At 33.4% G+C, this 18561-nt stretch overlaps 2 protein-coding genes across 12 annotated transcripts in view; both read left to right on the top strand.

The window, feature by feature from the left end:
• CEP290 (centrosomal protein 290) overlaps positions 1–18561 on the top strand; it is a 94485-nt gene that overhangs the window by 16066 nt on the left and 59858 nt on the right. For all 11 annotated transcript variants that reach the window (XR_014233606.1, XM_082351777.1, XM_082351778.1 and 8 more), the window contains 9 exons: positions 2614–2786; positions 3517–3679; positions 5243–5343; positions 5416–5503; positions 7227–7339; positions 8930–9014; positions 9553–9695; positions 16421–16585; positions 16982–17131. Coding sequence is in view for 10 of the 11 variants with exons in the window: in XM_082351777.1 (XP_082207903.1) it covers positions 2614–2786; positions 3517–3679; positions 5243–5343; positions 5416–5503; positions 7227–7339; positions 8930–9014; positions 9553–9695; positions 16421–16585; positions 16982–17131 (1181 nt within the window). In the remaining variant the exon portion in view is untranslated. The remainder of the gene's footprint in view (positions 1–2613; positions 2787–3516; positions 3680–5242; positions 5344–5415; positions 5504–7226; positions 7340–8929; positions 9015–9552; positions 9696–16420; positions 16586–16981; positions 17132–18561) is intronic.
• Positions 7346–8615, top strand: LOC309609844 (uncharacterized protein). The gene has a single exon (XM_082351855.1). It carries the CDS (start codon positions 7619–7621, stop codon positions 8360–8362), a length of 744 nt encoding a protein of 247 aa, XP_082207981.1. The 5' UTR covers positions 7346–7618; the 3' UTR covers positions 8363–8615.

Below are 18561 nucleotides of genomic sequence, written 5' to 3'. Positions count from 1 at the left end.
GCAGGTTTAGAGATGGTCAGGTACTTAGTTAAACAGGACATGTTAAGTGTGAGATGCCTATTAGACATCTGAGTGAAAATGTTAAGTAGGTACTTGTATATATGTCTGAGGTTCATGAGGACAGTCTAGGCTAAACATATTAATTTGGGAACTTTATGCATAAAAATGGTACTTGAAGTCATGAAAACTGGCTGAGATCATCAAAGGAGAAAATGTTGGTTAAAAAGAAAAATCTTAAGACTGAGCCCTGGGATGCTTTTACTTTAGAACTTGGGGAGATGAAAAGGAACAACCAAAAAGACTGGGAAGGAATGACCAGAGAGATGGGAGGAAAACCAGGAGCATGTAGAGCCCTGGAACTCACATGTGGAATGTCATCAAGGAAGAGCATAAGCAACTGTGTTCCGTACGGTATTCACTGCTGCTGCTAAGACAAGAGGAGCACTGAAAATTGACCACTGGATTTAGCAGTGATCATTTTTGGTTCAAGAGAAAATGGGTAGAGATGAAATAGAGCCAATACAGAGACTTTTGAGTGCTGTTTCTGTGAAGGAAAGGAGAAAAATAGAGTGGTAGCTTGAGGGGAAAGGGGGATAAAGAAAATGTTTTTCTCTTTTAAATGGAAGAAATAATCATGCTTCTAAGTTAATAGGAAAGATCCATTAAAGAGGAAGCAGTTCATGAATTGATGAAGCAAGGGAGGGAGAGAAGGACTTCTGGAGTAATATTCCTGAGAAGGCAATGGGATAGGATCTAGTGTTCAGTGGAGTAGTTGGCTTAGGAGCACAGAGAGTTCATCCATAGTAACAGGAAGAAAGGTGGAGTGTATAGTTACCGTCAGATGTGGCTGGGTAGATGTCCTGACAGTAAAAGTTTTGGTTTTCTCAGTGAATGAGGGAGCAAGGTTCTCAGCTGAAAGTGAGGATAGAGGCAGATATATTAGAAGTTTGAGGAGAGAGAAGTCAAGAGAAGGTAGGAAATGGTCATCTGGAAGAATGAACCAGACCAGGGAAGTATAGTGTGATTGTTGAGCAGCATCAAGGCCCACTTGCTATACTTATTTCTACATGTGTCTGTATTATGTATGTATTAGAATTATTCTTTGACAGCTTAAATTGCTTTAAAAGGATCACTGATGTTGTGGGGTTTGCATATTCCAGGCACCAGGAGAAAAAGTGGCGGTTGATCTCTGCTGTCAAATAAGGAAGAGGTCTTATATAGTGACACTTCTGTCAGTCTGTAGTCATGTAATTCCTAAAGTCCACAGAAGGTGTGTGTACTAGAGTATACTCTGTATCTTGAATTTAACTTGTACATGACAGTTAATGGTGTTCTCCCTTCATTGGTTAGGATTAGTTTTAGCTCGCAGAAGCATCTGAAAAATGGTGGCAAAATCAAGATAGAAGTTTATTTCTCACTTGTGTATTGGTCTAGAATTAGGCAGTCTAGGGTATTGCCTTCATCTGCCTCATGCAAAATGGAACTTTACCCTCACATCCAATCCCAAACAGCGAGGTAGAGGAAGAGGAGGCAAGAAGCAAAGGGCATGTACTGAAGGATAGGCAGGTAATATATTGTGGAGGGCCTTGCAGAAGAAAGGGAGAATAGATTTTAGGGACAGGAGCCTCTGTCACATTCTCCAGCTAGGCTGTTCACTCCAGAGAACAGGGCTCACTTCTTATAAACATGTGTGATCTCCCACACTAGTCCAGTGCCCGTATGTAAGTATATGCCCTATAAATCAGTAGATGTTTATTATGGATGAGTGTAAGAATGATTGTCAGTAAATTTTAGAATGATACGAATACTATATTTTGGTCTTAGCAATAGTTTGTTAAGATGTACAAGTAGGAATTTTTAAACTATTAGTTACAGTTAAGTTTAGCTGCAAGTGACAGAAAAAAATCAAATGTAACAATGGTTTAAACAGGATGGAAATGTACTTTTCCATGATATAATCAAAGTTGAGGCAACTAGTTTAGTGTAGGTGAGCTACTTGTAGAAATACCAGATACCAGGGACCCTATATCTTGTTGCTTTGACTATCAGCATGTGGCTTCCATCTCATGTTCTAAGGAGACTGTTTGAGTTCCAGCCCTAATGTCCATATTCCAGCTGGCAGGAAGGAGGAAGGAGAAAAGAAGGTTTCACTCCTCTCCTTTAAAAACATTTCCTGAAATGTGCACATGGTCTTTCTGTTTATATCCTATTAGTCTCATGACCACACCTAGCTACTGGAATGTAAGTAGAAATTTAGTCTTTATTTCAAGTGGCCATGTGTCCATCTAAAAATCCATAGTTCTATTACAGTGGACGAAAGGGAGCTTAACTATTAGAAACAGCAGCCTTTGCCACAATTATCATTCTTTGTAAAGCAGTGTTTTCCAATCTTTTATAATCTGTACCCTTTCAGCTAAGATTTTATTAAAATTTCCTTTTTAGTTTTATAAATAAAACCAAATCAAAACTTTATTTTACAAATATAAAATTACAATTTTAAATGGACTTTTTTTAGTGACATACCACTTTTCCTGCTTCCCATACTGGAACCAGTGTTTTATAGGAGTAAGTAGTCAATTCAGTTCATTCATGATTTTAATTTTTACCCTGTAGGAGCTTCAGCACTTTCTCAGCAGACTCATTACATGAAAATTCAGTCTAAGATTCAAATTTTAGAAGACAGAACTAAAGAGGCTGAGAGAACAGCTGAACTGGCTGAGGCTGATGCTAGGGAAAAGGATAAAGAACTAGTTGAGACTTTGAAGCGATTAAAAGATTATGAATCGGTATGTATTTTTATCTTGTCAATCAAGGAGCTTAGAATTATTCTTGCCACTTATAGACTGTTCTGTGCCATTTTCTGTATACCATTTAAAAACATTCCAGAAGTATCTCGTGATAAAGATTATCCTAATTGATTTATACTGAAGTGTTCAAACTTTTGTGCAGCCTTTACTTTTTGGCAGAATTGTTTTCAAACCATTTGATTAAAGCATTTTGCCCAGATAATCAGCTTTGGTGAGGCAGCAGGATTAGATTCTTCGTAATCTGTGTCATTGTACCACCATGTAGATGTGACACCACTGATTAGTTGTCTAAAAGTTGTAACAGAGGCAGTTTTAACACCTACTGTGCCAACACAGCCTTACTTTGTACTTTCTATATTTTTAAATCTGATTACTGCTAAGTCAGGCAACTAATAACCTACATATTCTAATGGTATTGCTGATTCTCCCTTACTATTCCTTTTCTATATTTTGTTAAGTGTTTTATGTGTAATATTCTGAGTCACTTTGCCATTAGGATGCTGTACTGGGAAATTTCAACTGTTCCATTTCCCATTATTATTATTACTGGATTTGTTTTTTAAAAGCAGAGTAAAAAACACAGTTTACAGATGTCAATCTTAGTTATATGTGCACTTCCCCTCAGACTTAATAAGAAAACAAATTCATGAATTTGACAATTTATTCAAATAAACAATGTTATATTTAAATTATAATGGGTATTTTTCAGGGAGTTTATGGCTTAGAAGATGCTGTTATTGAAATAAAGAATTGTAAAAACCAAATTAAAATAAGAGATCGAGAGATTGAAGTATTGACAAAGGAAATCAATAAACTTGAATTGAAGATCAATGATTTCCTCGATGAGAATGAGGCACTTAAAGAGCGTATGGGTAAGTCATCTTTTAAGATATGTAGTTTGCTCAACCTAATTGTCAAGTCATTTTTTTGTTGTTTGTGATTATTTTTAAATAGTTGGATGCTTTTTTTTTTTTTAATAATTCCTCCTATAAAAATATTTAAAACAAGTAAAAATGGAGCTGTTCCAGTTGAAGTGGGATTATGGATTTGATGGAGCTGGGATGGTGGTCGGGCAGACCTGGAGCACTGCTATATTCAGTCCGAGATCTCCTCAATAATAATTGCATGCTTAAAAAAAGGAAAGCTACTTAGTTAATACCACTGTTAGAAGTTAACCTTTTTTTTTCTTTTCCAACAAAAGTAGTTTTTAGTTTGCAAAATGCTCTAGTTTCAGATGAATGCATGGGGACATTTAGAAATACTGTTTAATCCTTTTTAAGACTTTTAAATACTTGACTTTTATAATTTGCACTAAGTTTTACTTGAGTATTTTAAGGTTACTATTGATTCTAAGAAGTAATTAGTAAATATAGCTTGAGAGTTTATATATTGATATCAATAAATATTTCATTAGTGAATATTACTAGTTTGAATGTTACAACAGTCCAATCTAAATTGCTACTTTAAAATGGAAATAAATATCTAAATCATGATTTCAGTATACTTGGTAAATACCAGTTAATGGTTTCTTAGAGCTAAAATGATCACCTGTAAAAACTATTCTCTAAAGGAAGGAAAAATAAATATTTTATACATATTATTTATTTGTAAAAAAGTGTCTATCTAGGACCCAGAGTCATGCCAGGATCTCAAGTTAGACTTAGTCTAATCAACTTGATCTATCAGATCATGGCCAACTTCAGTCTGGACATTCCTAAAGGTGACTGAGCCATCACAAACACCAGATTTTCTGTTTTTTAAAGACCCCAAATCTTGCTTTATAATTACTTGAGACAATCTTGATATCTGGTTTTCAGAGCATAGCTGCTTAGTAATGGGAAGTTAGGAAAGAGGCACACTGAGAGCATCAGTCTAGTCATGATAAAATATAATTGATATTGATATTAATATTGACTACTATGTGCCAAGCACTGCTATAAGTACTTTATTTGGGTTAATTTTATTATACCCCTGACAACAAGCCAAAAAGAAATACGTGTATACATTCATACACATGTAGTGTAATACATATAGTACTATCCCTACGTGTATAGATTCATACACATGTAGTGTAATACATATAGTATTATCCCTACAACCAGTTAATAGTTGAAAGTGGGAATTGAACCCAACTCTGTTTTATTACAAAGCTTCTGTTTTTAATACATTATAGTACCTCTCTGACAGTCCAACATGGAAGACAGATCATAATATGTCTTTGTCAGGATTTCCATTAATAATTGTGATAAAATTTTAGCTTGTATGGTTACAGTTCAAATACCTGAAAAATTCTTGAACAAAAAGTCCCCCATTCTGCAGTGATGCTGGCTAAATAGATTATAACCAGTTGCTTGATGATAACCAGTTGCTGGATGAAGTTTTCATAGTTCATTTGAATATTAATAAGGTTTTAATCATTTTTCTTTTTATTTTAGGCCTTGAACCAAAGACAATGATTGATTTAACTGAATTCAGAAATAGCAAAAGTTTAAAACAGCAGCAGTACAGAGCTGAAAACCAGATTCTTTTGAAAGAGGCAAGTGCAGTAGTCAATTGGTTATTTTCCTGGTTGAAGTAAAGAAAAATACTAACAATTTTAATTTTGTAGATTGAAAGCCTAGAGGAAGAAAGACTTGATCTGAAGAAAAAAATTCGTCAAATGGCTCAAGAAAAAGGAAAAAGAACTGCAACTTCAGGTATACTGTTATTCCAAACCTTTAAAAGAATCATTGGAAAATGAACTGTCTGGATCTGTAATTTTCTATATGTTAGAAATAGGTATTGCTGTATTACTGTGGTTTTGCTACAAGTTTGATAAATGAAAATAATGGCCTGATGAAGAGTGTATGAGTGAGTGTCATTGAGTTCAGTCCTAAATCTAAACAGTTAAAAGAATAATAAGTGAACAAAAAACAAACATCAGAATCATGGACTTTTGAAAAATTTACAGTATAGTCTGTATTAATTTCTAGACAATCCCAGTATGTTGTGATTAGTAATAATAAAACTTAGTAATTTTTGTCAATATAAATTACTGTTAATTTTTTCTTTTTCCTTAAAAGCTATGCATTGGAAACTTTAATTGTACATTATTCTTTACTAAGTGAAAGTAATGTTTTATTGAATAAAAATTAACAATTTTTTGTTTTGTTTTATCTTACATGATATAAAGAGAACAGTTGGTTTATTTTTTAATAGCTATTACAGTGCTTTTTTGTAAGACCATAGAGAAGGAATTTTTTTTCTAACTTGGCCCAAACCCACAAGTATCTATGAATAATAGAGGTTTTTTTTTGTTTGTTTTTGTTTTGTTTTTTTTAGCATTATGCTGTCTATAGTACAATACATCAAAAATTTCTAGAAGGGCAAAACTTCATAATTTATTAGTGTATTAAGCAATTTAGTCATTACTCATGATTCTTATCTACGTTCTTAATATGTGTCTTTTAACTATTTTAGTACTTATTAATAGGGGAAAAGAATGATAGAGAAGATAAAATTTGTAATTGTTTTTCATTAATATCTTTTTTTAAGATTATTTTTATTTTATTTTATTTATTTTTTTGAATATGTCTTTATTGGAGTATAATTGCTTCACAATACTATGTTAGTTTCTGTTGTACAACAGAGTGAATCAACCATATGCATACATATATCCCCATATCCCTTCCCTCTTGAACCTCCCTCCCACCCTCCCTATCCCACCTCTCTAGGTCGTCGCAAACCACAGAGCTGATCTCCTTGTGCTATGCTGCTGCTTCCCACTAGCTATCTGTTTTACATTTGGTAGTGTATATGTGTCAGTGCTACTCTCACTTTGCCCCAGCTTCCCCCCACGCCCCCTCCATGTCCTCAAGTCCATTCTCTATGTCTACGTCTTTATTCCTGCCCTGCCACTAGTTTCATCAATACCATTTTTTTTTTTTTAGATTCCATATATATGCGTTAGCATACGATATTTGTTTTTCTCTTTCTGACTTACTTCACTCTGTATGACAGACTCTAGGTCCATCCACCTCACTACAGATAACTCAATTTCGTTTCTTTTTATGGCTGAGTAATATTCCATTGTATCTTAAAAGCTTTTGCACAGCAAAGGAAACCATAAACAAGACGAAAAGCCAACCCTCAGAATGGGAGAAAATATTTGCAAATGAAACAACGGACAAACGATTAATCTCCAAAATATACAAACAGCTCATGGAGCTCAATATCAAAAAATAAACAACTCATTAATATCTTATTAAAAGTGAGCTAAATCAGGAAGTTGTATGGGAGGCTACATATAGATCAAGGATTTTGGAAATATTCTACCTTTTGTTTGAGTTAAAACTTGATTCTAGTTTTTAAGAGTTAAAGTATTAGAATAATAGCAGAGTTATTTTTATGTTTCTCATTTGTTAATTCTTTTATATGTAGGATTAACTGTTGAGGACCTGAACCTAACTGAAAACTTTTCTCAAGAGAATAAAATGGGAGAAAAAAAATTTGATTTCATGAGCCTCAAAAATATGAGTGAAGCACAATCAAAGGTAAATAGTAAGGTACTGCTATGGTGAAGAGAATAAAGAAAAATATTATTATCAGGGCTTTCATTTCTGCCCCCATTATCTCATTTTGGACATTGCTTCTTTTTATACTTGTTAAATAAAAGGAAAATGTTTTATTTCAATAACCTGTCAATCCCAAAATTCATTAATGAGACATTATTTACTCTGAATACAGATTAGGAGTTCAGATAAAGTAGAGCTGCACATAGGAGACCATCATTCAATATTCCACAGTCATATCAGAATGAGCCTGAAGAGAATATGACCATAGGATCATTATCAAGAATGTTATCTGAAATTCGTCATAGTGTAGAAAGTGAAGTGGATCCTTTTGTCTCTTTAACTAGACATTCTTCATCTATACAAGTGAAAGATAATATTTCACCTCCAGAAACTATTACAATAAGAGAGATTTTTAAAGCACCCTGTCTACAGTCTTTAACAAATCTAGAATCATTAGTCAATACCTTTAGTAGGGAGAATCATGAAGAAATAAATGACCATTTATACTCTGTTTCTGATGAGTCTATGAAGAAAGTATCAGGAAGCCATCAGGCACTTGAGAAGACTAATTTCACACAAAAAAGTGATTCTTCTTTACGAGCCTTATCAACAGCTTCAGACTTAATGCAGAAGTTATCACTTAGGCAAAAATCTGCAATACTTTGTCAACAAATTCATGAAAATAGAGCTGACGTGGCTAAATCACAAGTAGCAACATCAGAAGATGAACAGGTTCATACCCCAATAAACTACGCTGATACCAATTTCAAAGAAGATGTAGGAAAAAGTGAAGTACCCGTACAGACAGAGATTTTGAAAAGTAAACTTGAAGTTAATGTTCTGGACCCTGTGCCAATTACTGCACAATCAAAATTATCTCAGATAGATCCACTTGCAAATCTTATAGAACAGCTACGGACAGAACTAATATTTCTTAGATCTCAGGTGAGCTCTCCTCCAAATTACATTCCTGGGATTTTTTTTTTTAATTCTTTTTTATGACTTCTCTAACAAAATTCGATAAGTAGCAATTATAATAAGAATTCTTTTATGTTTGCACATTAACACTAATTTATACACATTCTGTCTTTTAAAAGATCTAAAAATGCAATACATCTGAAATGAACTCATTGACTTGCCTAATTTATTAAATGTTTCTTTAGAATGAAGCCATAGCACAGGATTTATTGATCAAAGAAGCACAGAGTAGAAATGCAGAAATAGAGCTTGAACGTCATAGAAGCCATTGAAGCCATTGAAACCAGGCAGAACGGGTAGTGTAAAGGCAGATCATTAGAAGAGATGATTGTGGTGCCAAAGACAAAAACCTTCCTTATCTGTTTGCCTTTTGCCATGGGTGTGGGGTGGGGGGGAGGGAGAAGGTGGGAGGAGGATCATTATCTGTTTTACCTTTTAGATTTTATTTTATTTTTGTGAGTGCTGCTACATTTCTATAGCTTGCTGTGGGTGTGTTAAACCTCGATTGGTCAAACTTCTTTAAACTTCAAAACTATAAACTATTGTCATTTTTTTAAAAAATCAATTTTTTTCTCTTTATGTTTTGTTTAGAATGAATTTCTTTCAAGAGAACTAATTGAAAAGGAAAGAGATTTAGAAAGAAGTAGAACAATAATAGCCAAATTTCAGAATAAATGTAAGTCACTATTATCTCTTATTTTTCTTATTTAGTCTGTACTGAAAATTATGGGGTTGAAAGGACTTTACTACATTCTGTTTTCTAGTCTGTTTTAGCCTTAACTAACTCTATAATGTATAGACTTCCGTCTCTCATTCATCTATTTGGTTTGCCTTGCTATATTCATTTTCAGAGCATGTTATTAATCTGAATTTATTGTGATCATAAATAAGTCTATTTTTCTCTTTTATTCTCTAATGAAAGTACAGTTAGAAAAACAAATTTAAGAAATTTTTAATGTAAAGGCAAAGTATGCTTATGATTTATTTCTTTCAGCCATGAGATATATATGTTTATGCATAAGATTTAAATAGGTGTGCGACTTAACTTCATTATTCACACATTGGGTTTATAGTTGAATTTTTTGTACATTTATTTGTATTTGCATTTTATAAATGGGTTATTTTTACTGCATGTGAAGTATCTGTCATCTATATAGCATAGTGTAAATTGTAAAAAAATCTATTCATTCAATGAAAAAAGTATTTCATTTTAGTAAAAGAATTAGTTGAAGAAAATAAGCAACTTGAAGAAGGTATGAAAGAAATATTGCAAGCTATTAAGGAAATGCAGAAAGATCCTGATGTTAAAGGAGGGGAAACATCTCTAATTATTCCCAGTCTTGAAAGACTAGTTAATGTAAGTTATTTTTATATTAATGGTTTTATTTTGTTGTTTCATCACTTCAAAGATGTTGTTCCACTCTCATTGATCTCCACCGTTTCTGATGAAACATTTGTTGTCGTTCGAGTCATTGTTCTCCTGTATGAAATGTGTAGTTCTTCTTGGGCTACTTTCAAAACTTTCTCTTTTTATTTGGTTTTCGCCAGTTTGACTGCAATGTGCCAAGGGTGTGTGTGTGTGTGTGTGTGTATGTATGTGTGTGTGTGTGTATAACTTGCTTGGGGTTTGCTGAGCTTGAATCTGTTCATTTATGCTATTCACCACAATTGGGAAGTTTTCCGCCTTTAATTTCTTCAATCATTTTTTTGCCTCATTCTCTCTGGGACTCCAGTGAAACATGTTAGACCTTTTGATATTGTCCCACAACTCCTTGAGGCTCTGTTCATTTTTTTGTTCCTAATTTTTTATCTTTTCTGTTCCCAGTTGGATAATTCCCATTGATTTATCTTCAAGTTCACTGATACTTTCTTCTGTCATCTCCATTTTTCTGTTTTAACGGTCAGCTTGAGACCTGGCAGAGCTTTTACAAAGAACTTGAAGATCCCTTTTGTTGGTTCTTTTATTTCTGGAATTCCCCTCTCATTATTCTGTGGCTTTGGGCCCTATCCTCTGGTTTTTAGGCCAGAAAGAAGACAGGTCACTGGAACTGCAGCTTGCCCTCACAGTTAAGCCTTAAAAACAACAAATTTACTGCTTGCTAGTCCTGTCTTCCAAGTTTCAAGTCCCCTCCAAAATCTGTTGCTTTTGTTCATTTTCTAGAACTTTCATGTAGTAGTTTTTTGTATTCACTTGTTAAATGTGGGAGGGTAGGTCTGCTAGGACCTTACACCACAAACCTAGAAGTGTAATAGTCTGTAGTAAGAATATTTTGAATATTTAAAGACTTAAGAATTACTATGAGAAAGATTTTAGCCATTAAATGATGTTCTATTTATATTTACCATATAGGGACTTAAGAGTTCTACAGTACTGATGAGTGTCTGTTATATAAACTTGAATAAAGTATACATTTTTAGATTTTTAATATTTAAATCTATGTCATTTACATAATCTGAACATACTTAACATGCATTATTATACTATGCTTGATTTATATAGAAAAAAGTCTTATTCATTGAATTGCTTTTTTTATGACTGGTCAATAGTTGAATACTTTTTTTTTGAATTTTATTTTTTTTTTTATACAGCAGGTTCTTATTAGTTATCTATTTTATACATATTAATGTATATATGTCAATCCCAATCTCCCAATTCATCCCACCACCAGCAACGCCCGCCACTTTCCCCCCTTGGTGTCCATACGTTTGTTCTCTACATCTGTGTCTCAATTTCTGCCCTGCAAACTGGTTCATCAGTACCATATTTCTAGGTTCCACATATATGCGTAAATATACGATATTTGTTTTTCTCTTTCTCACTTACTTCACTCTGTATGACAGTCTCTAGATCCACGCACGTCTCAACAAATGACCCAATTTCGTTCTTCCTTATGGCTGAGTATATTCCATTGTATGTATGTACCACATCTTCTTTATCCAGTCATCTGTCGATGGACACCTAGCTTGCTTCCATGTCCTGGCTATTGTAAATAGAGCTGCAATGAACATTGTGGGACATGACTCTTTTTGAATTATGGTTTTCTCAGGGTATATGCTCAGTAGTGGGATTGCTGGGTCGTATGGTAATTCTATTTTTAGTTTTTTAAGGAACCTCCATACTGTTCTCCATAGTGGCTGTATCAATTTACATTCCCACCAACAGTGTAAGAGGGTTCCCTTTTCTGCACGCCCTCTGCACCATTTATTGCTTGGAGATTTTTTGATGATGGCATTCTGACCGGTGTGAGATGATATCTCATTGTAGTTTTGATTTGCATTTCTCTAATGATTAATGATGTTGAGCATTCTTTCATGTGTTTGTTGGCAATCTGTATGTCTTCTTTGGAGAAATGTCTATTTAGGTCTGCTGCCCATTTTTGGATTGGGTTGTTTGTTTTTTTGATACTGAGCTGCATGAGCTGCTTGTAAATTTTGGAGATTAATCCTTTGTCAGTTGCTTCATTTGCAAATATTTTCTCCCATTCTGAGGGTTGTCTTTTGGTCTTGTTTATGGTTTCCTTTGCTGTGCAAAAGCTTTTAAGTTTCATTAGGTCCCATTTGTTTATTTGTGTTTTTATTTCCATTTCTCTAGGAGGTGGGTCAAAAAGGAACTTGCTGTGATTTATGTCATAGAATGTTCTGCCTATGTTTTCCTCTAAGAGTTTGATAGTGTCTGGCCTTCCATTTAGGTCTTTAATCCATTTTGAGTTTATTTTTGTGTATGGTGTTAGGGAGTGTTCTAGTTTCATACTTTTACATGTACCTGTTCAGTTTTCCCAGTACCACTTATTGAAGAGGCTGTCTTTTCTCCATTGTATATTCTTGCCTCCTTTATCAAAGATAAGGTGACCATATGTGCGTGGATTTATCTCTGGGCTTTCTATCCTGTTCCATTGATCTATATTTCTGTTTTTGTGCCAGTACCATACTGTCTTGGTTACTGTAGCTTTGTAATATAGTCTGAAGTCAGGGAGCCTGATTCCTCCAGCTCCATTTTTCTTTCTCAAGATTGCTTTGGCTATTCGGGGTCTTTTGTGTTTCCATACAAATTGTGACTTTTTTGTTCTAGTTCTGCGAAAAATGCCAGTGGTGGTTTGATAGGGATTGCATTGAACCTGTAGATTGCTTTGGGTAGTAGAGTCATTTTCACAATATTGATTCTTCCTATCCAAGAACATGGTACATCTCTCCATCTATTTGTATCATCTTTAATTTCTTTCATCAGTGTCTTATAATTTTCTGCATACAGGTCTTTTGTCTCCTTAGGCAGGTTTATTCCTAGGTATTTTATTCTCTTTGTTGCAGTGGTAAATGGGAGTGTTTTCTTAATTTCACTTTCAGATTTTTGATCATTATTGTATAGGAATGCAAGAGATTTCTGTGCATTAATTTTGTATCCTGCTACTTTACCAAATTCATTGATTAGCTCTAGTAGTTTTCTGGTAGCATCTTTAGGATTCTGTATGTGTAGTATCATGTCATCTGCAAACAGTGACAGCTTTACTTCTTCTTTTCCAATTTGGATTCCTTTTATTTCATTTTCTTCTCTGATTGCTGTGGCTAAAACTTCCAAAACTATGTTGAATAATAGTGGTGAGAGTAGACAACCTTATCTTGTTCCTGATCTTAGTGGAAATGGTTTCAGTTTTTCACCATTGAGGACGATGTTGGCTGTGGGTTTGTCATACATGGCCTTTATTATGTTGAGGTAAGTTCCCTCTATGCCTACTTTCTGGAGGGTGTTTTTCAGAAATGGGTGTTGAATTTTGTCGAAAGCTTTCTCTGCATCTATTGAGATGATCATCTGGTTTTTCTCCTTCAATTTGCTAATATGGTGTATCACATTGATTGATTTGCATATTTTGAAGAATCCTTGCATTCCTGGGATAAATCCCACTTGATCATGGTGTATGATCCTTTTAATGTGCTGTTGGATTCTGTTTGCTAGTATTTTGTTGAAGATTTTTGCATCTATATTCATCGGTGATATTGACCTGTAGTTTTCTTTCTTTGTGACATCTTTGTCTGGTTTTGGTATCAGGGTGATGGTGGCCTCGTAGATTGAGTTTGGGAGTGTTCCTCCCTCTGCTATATTTTGGAAGAGTTTGAGAAGGATAGGTGTTAGCTCTTATCTAAATGTTTGATAGAATTCACCTGTGAAGCCATCTGGTCCTGGGCTTTTGTTTGTTGGAAGATTTTTAATCACAGTTTCAATTTCAGTGCTTGTGATTGGTCTGTTCATATTTTCTATTTCTTCCTGATTCAGTCTCGGAAGGTTGTGGATTTCTAAGAATTTGTGCATTTCTTCCAGATTGTCCATTTTATTGGCATAGAGTTGCTTGTAGTAGTCTCTTTAAGATGCTTTGTATTTCTGCAGTGTCTGTTGTTACTTTTCCTTTTTCATTTCTAATTCTATTGATTTGAGTCTTCTCCCTTTTTTTCTTGATGAGTCTGGCTAAAGGTTTATCAATTTTGTTTATCTTCTCAAGGAATCAGGTTTTAGTTTTATTGATCTTTGCTATTGTTTTCTTTGTTTCTATTTCATTGACTTCTGCTCTGATATTTATGATTTCTTTCCTTCTACTAACTTTGGGTTTTGTTTGTTCTTCTTTCTCTAGTTCCTTTAGGTGTAAGGTTAGATTGTTTATTTGAGATTTTTCTTGTTTCCGTTTATTTGAGATTTTTCTTGTTTCCTGAGGTAGGATTGTATTGCTCTAAACTTCTCTCTTAGAACTGTTTTTGCTGCATCCATAGGTTTTGGATCATCATGTTTTCATTGTAATTTGTCTCTAGGTATTTTTTGATTTCCTCTTTGATTTCTTCAGTGATCTCTTGGTTACGTAGGAACATATTTTTTAGCCTCCATGTGTTTGTGTTTTTTATGTTTTTTTCCTTGTAATTGATTTCTAGTCTCATAGTATTGTGGTCGGAAAAGATGCTTGATATGATTTCAGTTTTCTTAAATTTACCGAGGCTTGATTTGTGACCCAAGATGTGATCAATCCTGGAGAATGTTCTGTGTGCACTTGAGAAGAAAGTGTAATCTGCTGTTTTTGGATGGAATGTCCTACAAATATCAATTAAATCTAACTGGTCTATTGTGTCATTTAAAACTTGTCTTTCCTTATTAATTTTCTGTCTGGATGATCTGTCCATTGGTGAAGTGAGGTGTTGAAGTCCCCCACTTTTATTGTGTTACTGTTGATTTCCTCTTTTATAGCTGTTAGCTGTTGCCTTCTGTATTGAAATGCTCCTATGTTGGGTGCATATATATTTCTAATTGTTATATCTACTTCTTGGATTGATCCCTTGATCATTATGTGGTGTCCTTCCTTGTCTCTTGTAACATTCTTTATTTTAAAGTCTATTTTATCTGATACGAGTATAGCTACTCCAGCTTTCTTTTGATTCCCATTTGCATGGAACTTTTTTTTTAATAATAATACCATTTTATTAGCAGAGAGTGATACTAGTATGTTAAAAACTTCCTGAGGCAGAAAATCATTAACAAAATTTATGAAACCCTTTTGATTCCCTTTATTCCCTATATATCCCTTTATATTTCTGACTTTTCTTCTTTGGTTGGTGACTTTGTTTTTTCTCCACTATTTTAAATATCTAAAATGATTCTTCATACTTTCTTATGTGAACTTCTTTTGTCTGTGATGCTACCCACTACTAATACTCAGATCAAACTCTGTTCTACAAGGGAAACTCTGTTTAGTGACAAAATAGAAACAGAATGAATAGCCCAGAAAGATTCTAAGGTTTTTAATTTTAATTGACAGCCTGTGGCCTTCCTAGGATTCTTGTTTCCATCGATTTTGTCTGCTTCTCTTCTGGGTTATCATTTTTTTTTCTGATTGATATGCCCCATCTGAATGACGTAACTAAGAAATCATCAGAATCAATGACACTTTCGATCAGATAATTCCAGCTTCTGCAGTTAAGTTCACTTTCTATTGCTATAGGGTGTTTTTCAGGGCCCCTAATCACCATCTAATTCAATCTCATTTTACCACAAGGACTTATAGATAACATGTTGCTATTTTTCAGCAAGACAACTAACTAGACTACTTTGTCATCTGTCAGAATACCTCCTTCTGCCTACTTCTTTCTGCTATCCCCTTTGAATTAGTATAAATTATTACTTTACATGGCCTGCTCTGATCTCCTTAGGGTAAAGGCTTACTCTTACAGATCTACTGCCATGAGTTAAATCCCAGATCACCCTCCTGAAGAGGAGATTACATATGATTTTACTCATCTTACTTTTTTTGTCTTCTGCCTTCATTTCTGAAGCTTTATTTTGCATTTAACAGTTTTGTTCCATAAAGTCCAGATCTATTGTTATGTATGTATTGTGTATATGTGTGCATGGGGATAGGTGTATTTATATATGCCATTATTGGGGAATTAGGAGCAGTGAAGCCTCTTGGATAGTATTTTAATATTTGACAGGTTATTTTTGTTTATCCAGCACTCTTGGATAACACTATTTTATCATACTTTGCCTTTGTTATTATGTATGCTTCAACTGTATGGAGAGGAATCAATGAAAAATTTAATTAATTAAATGTAGTAGCTATTTCATTCCTTTGCTCATGCTTTAAATTCAGATGCTTCATGGTTTCAAAGCATTTACATATAAATTATCTCATTTTGACTGTATAAAAACCTTGTGAAGTAGACAGAGCTAACATTATTTCCTCTTCTTTAGAGTTAAGAAAGCTAAGGTATAAGGAATTTTAAGTCACTTGCCCAGCAAATAAGAGATTGGTTAATATTTGAACCCTAGTCATGTTGTTCCTGTCTAGTTGTTTTTCTGGTCTACCAGTCTACTTGGATTAGCTAGATATTGTTAATTGTTAGAATGAAGTGATTAGTATGCTTGGTAATACTGTTGTAGGTTAAACTGGTATTTTATAAATTTAAATTTATAAATAAGAGATAGATTTGGTATATTTTATTACACATGGGAATAGTAAAATGCTTAAATGTGAATTTTATTTAAACATAGATTTTTTACTATGACTTTAGTGTTTTTCTTCACATTTCTTCTATATAATTTAAATATATTAGGCTATAGAATCAAAGAATGCAGAAGGAATATTTGATGCCAATCTGCATTTAAAAGCCCAAGTTGATCAACTTACTGGAAGGAATGAAGAATTAAGACAGGAGCTCAGGGAATCTCGGAAGGAGGCTATAAATTATTCTCAGCAGTTGACAAAAGCAAATTTAAAGGTGAGAATTTTATTATATAAAAGAAAATGCTAAACATATGAATAAAAATTTTATGTGAAACATTTAATTTTTTTTAAATGACTATTTTATGAGAAAATGCCCCTTGAATTAATTCTTTCAGCATTCGGAAAGCTTCTGTTTGAATTTTTTAAATTAAATTAGTGGAAAAATAAGTACCGTATAACATAAAAGGATACAAAAATTCTAAATATATTCCTAGACATTTCTAAGTAGTAGTAATTATAAATTAAATTATAATTTAATTAATACTTGGCAGAGCATTCATATATCTACTTGTTCAAGATGTTCAGTAGGAAGTGTTAGTTACTGCTTTTAAATTTGTCTTTCTTTGGGTGTAAGAGATGAGATTCTCATTTTTGAACTGTTCGTTTGCAGATAGATCATCTTGAAAAAGAGACCAGTCTTTTACGACAATCAGAAGGATCAAATGTTGTGTTTAAAGGAGTAGACTTACCTGATGGGATAGCACCATCTAGTGCCAATATCATTAATTCTCAGAATGAATATTTAATACATATCTTACAGGTACTGAAAATTTTATATGTGAGTAACAAAAATAGTTGATAGTATGTTTTATAATTTAATCATCATATATTCCTTTGCGTTCTTAGAATATTAACAGTGAAATGTTTTTTTAATGATTTTGATATTAGATGGAATGTTATGAATAAAAGCAGTTTATTCCATTCATCTGAATGAGAAGCATGCGTGCCATTCATATGAAATATATGATTGACAGATAGAATAACACACAGCTACTATGAGGTAGTAATGTATAAATAAGGTGAGCTCTTTTATTTATTGCTGGTTGGAAAAGCAATTCACATGAATAAAGTCTGACACAGCTTTTTGTGTAATGATTAGAATCGTTCCTTTTTTTCTGTGTTAACTACAAGAAGAAACTTTTAAACAAAATTGTCTTTTATCTCTTTCTTCCCTTTACCCTGTAAGGTGTTAGTTAATCTGTTAGCAAATTAGAAAGGATACTGCTTGCCCTGTGTTTGTTTCTCAGTTTTGCTGTCTATATCATAGTCATTATGAATGGCCTAATGAAAGATGCTTTTCATTATTTCATTTGAGTGTGAATACCCGTAATATCACATACATTGCAAATATAATCACAAAAATGAATCAATGAAAGTAAGTTTTTGATTATAAGCACTGCTGTTTCCCTTTCCTAAATAATCCATTTGTGAATATACTTGAGTTATGATTATCAAATGCTTGTATTTGTATTTGTAAATTATATTAATTAATCTTCTTTTGAGTATTAGAATTTACTTATTAGAACATTACTTTATAATTCATGTTATATCATTACTTCTAAATTTATAATTTTAGCACTCTTCATGAATTTATTCTTCTGAAATATAGGAACACTGTCAATAAGTGATAGAAGTATTGCATTGTCATGTTACTTGTGATAAGATTCATTTTTTTTCATCTTTATATAAAAAGCACATGAGAAGCATTGTGGTAGATTAGAGAACCAATTTGGAATCTGAAAACCTGTTCAAAGTGGCAAAACAAGTACTTGGACTCCCAATCCTAAGGCAGCATAGAGTGATAGAAGTAGCAAGGTCTTTGGAGTCAGCCAGACCTGACTGCAAGTGTTAGATCTGCAATATGTAAAGCTCCTGGCACTGAGCTTGGCATATGTGCTTAGAAAATGGTTACCAAGAGTAGTATTAATGAGTTTTTTAATGTTGAGTAAGTCACTTGATCTTTCTAAGTCTCAAGTTTCTTCATCTTCAAAATGAAATAATTGGAAAGGACAATTTGACTGGAGCTATGAATGCATATGTTCACTAAAGGGTATGTGGGACTGAGTGGCTAAAGGTAAGTTTGTAACCACTGTATCTGATCATTTGTATGGTTACTGTAACTATTCTGTATGATGAAAATAATTTTACCTGTTTCATAGCACTTCTCATTTACACATATTACCTCATTCC

The sequence above is a fragment of the Balaenoptera borealis genome, assembly GCF_965194805.1.
Source record: "Balaenoptera borealis genome assembly, chromosome: 13".
NCBI lineage: Eukaryota > Metazoa > Chordata > Mammalia > Artiodactyla > Balaenopteridae > Balaenoptera > Balaenoptera borealis.
The sequence above is the reverse complement of the archived record's forward strand: the minus strand, read 5'-3'. Positions and strand labels throughout refer to the sequence as shown.

Coding starts and splice junctions, on each gene's coding strand:
- LOC309609844 (XM_082351855.1), top strand. CDS start 7,619: ATGACCATAGGATCATTATCAAGAATGTTATCTGAAATTCGTCATAGT.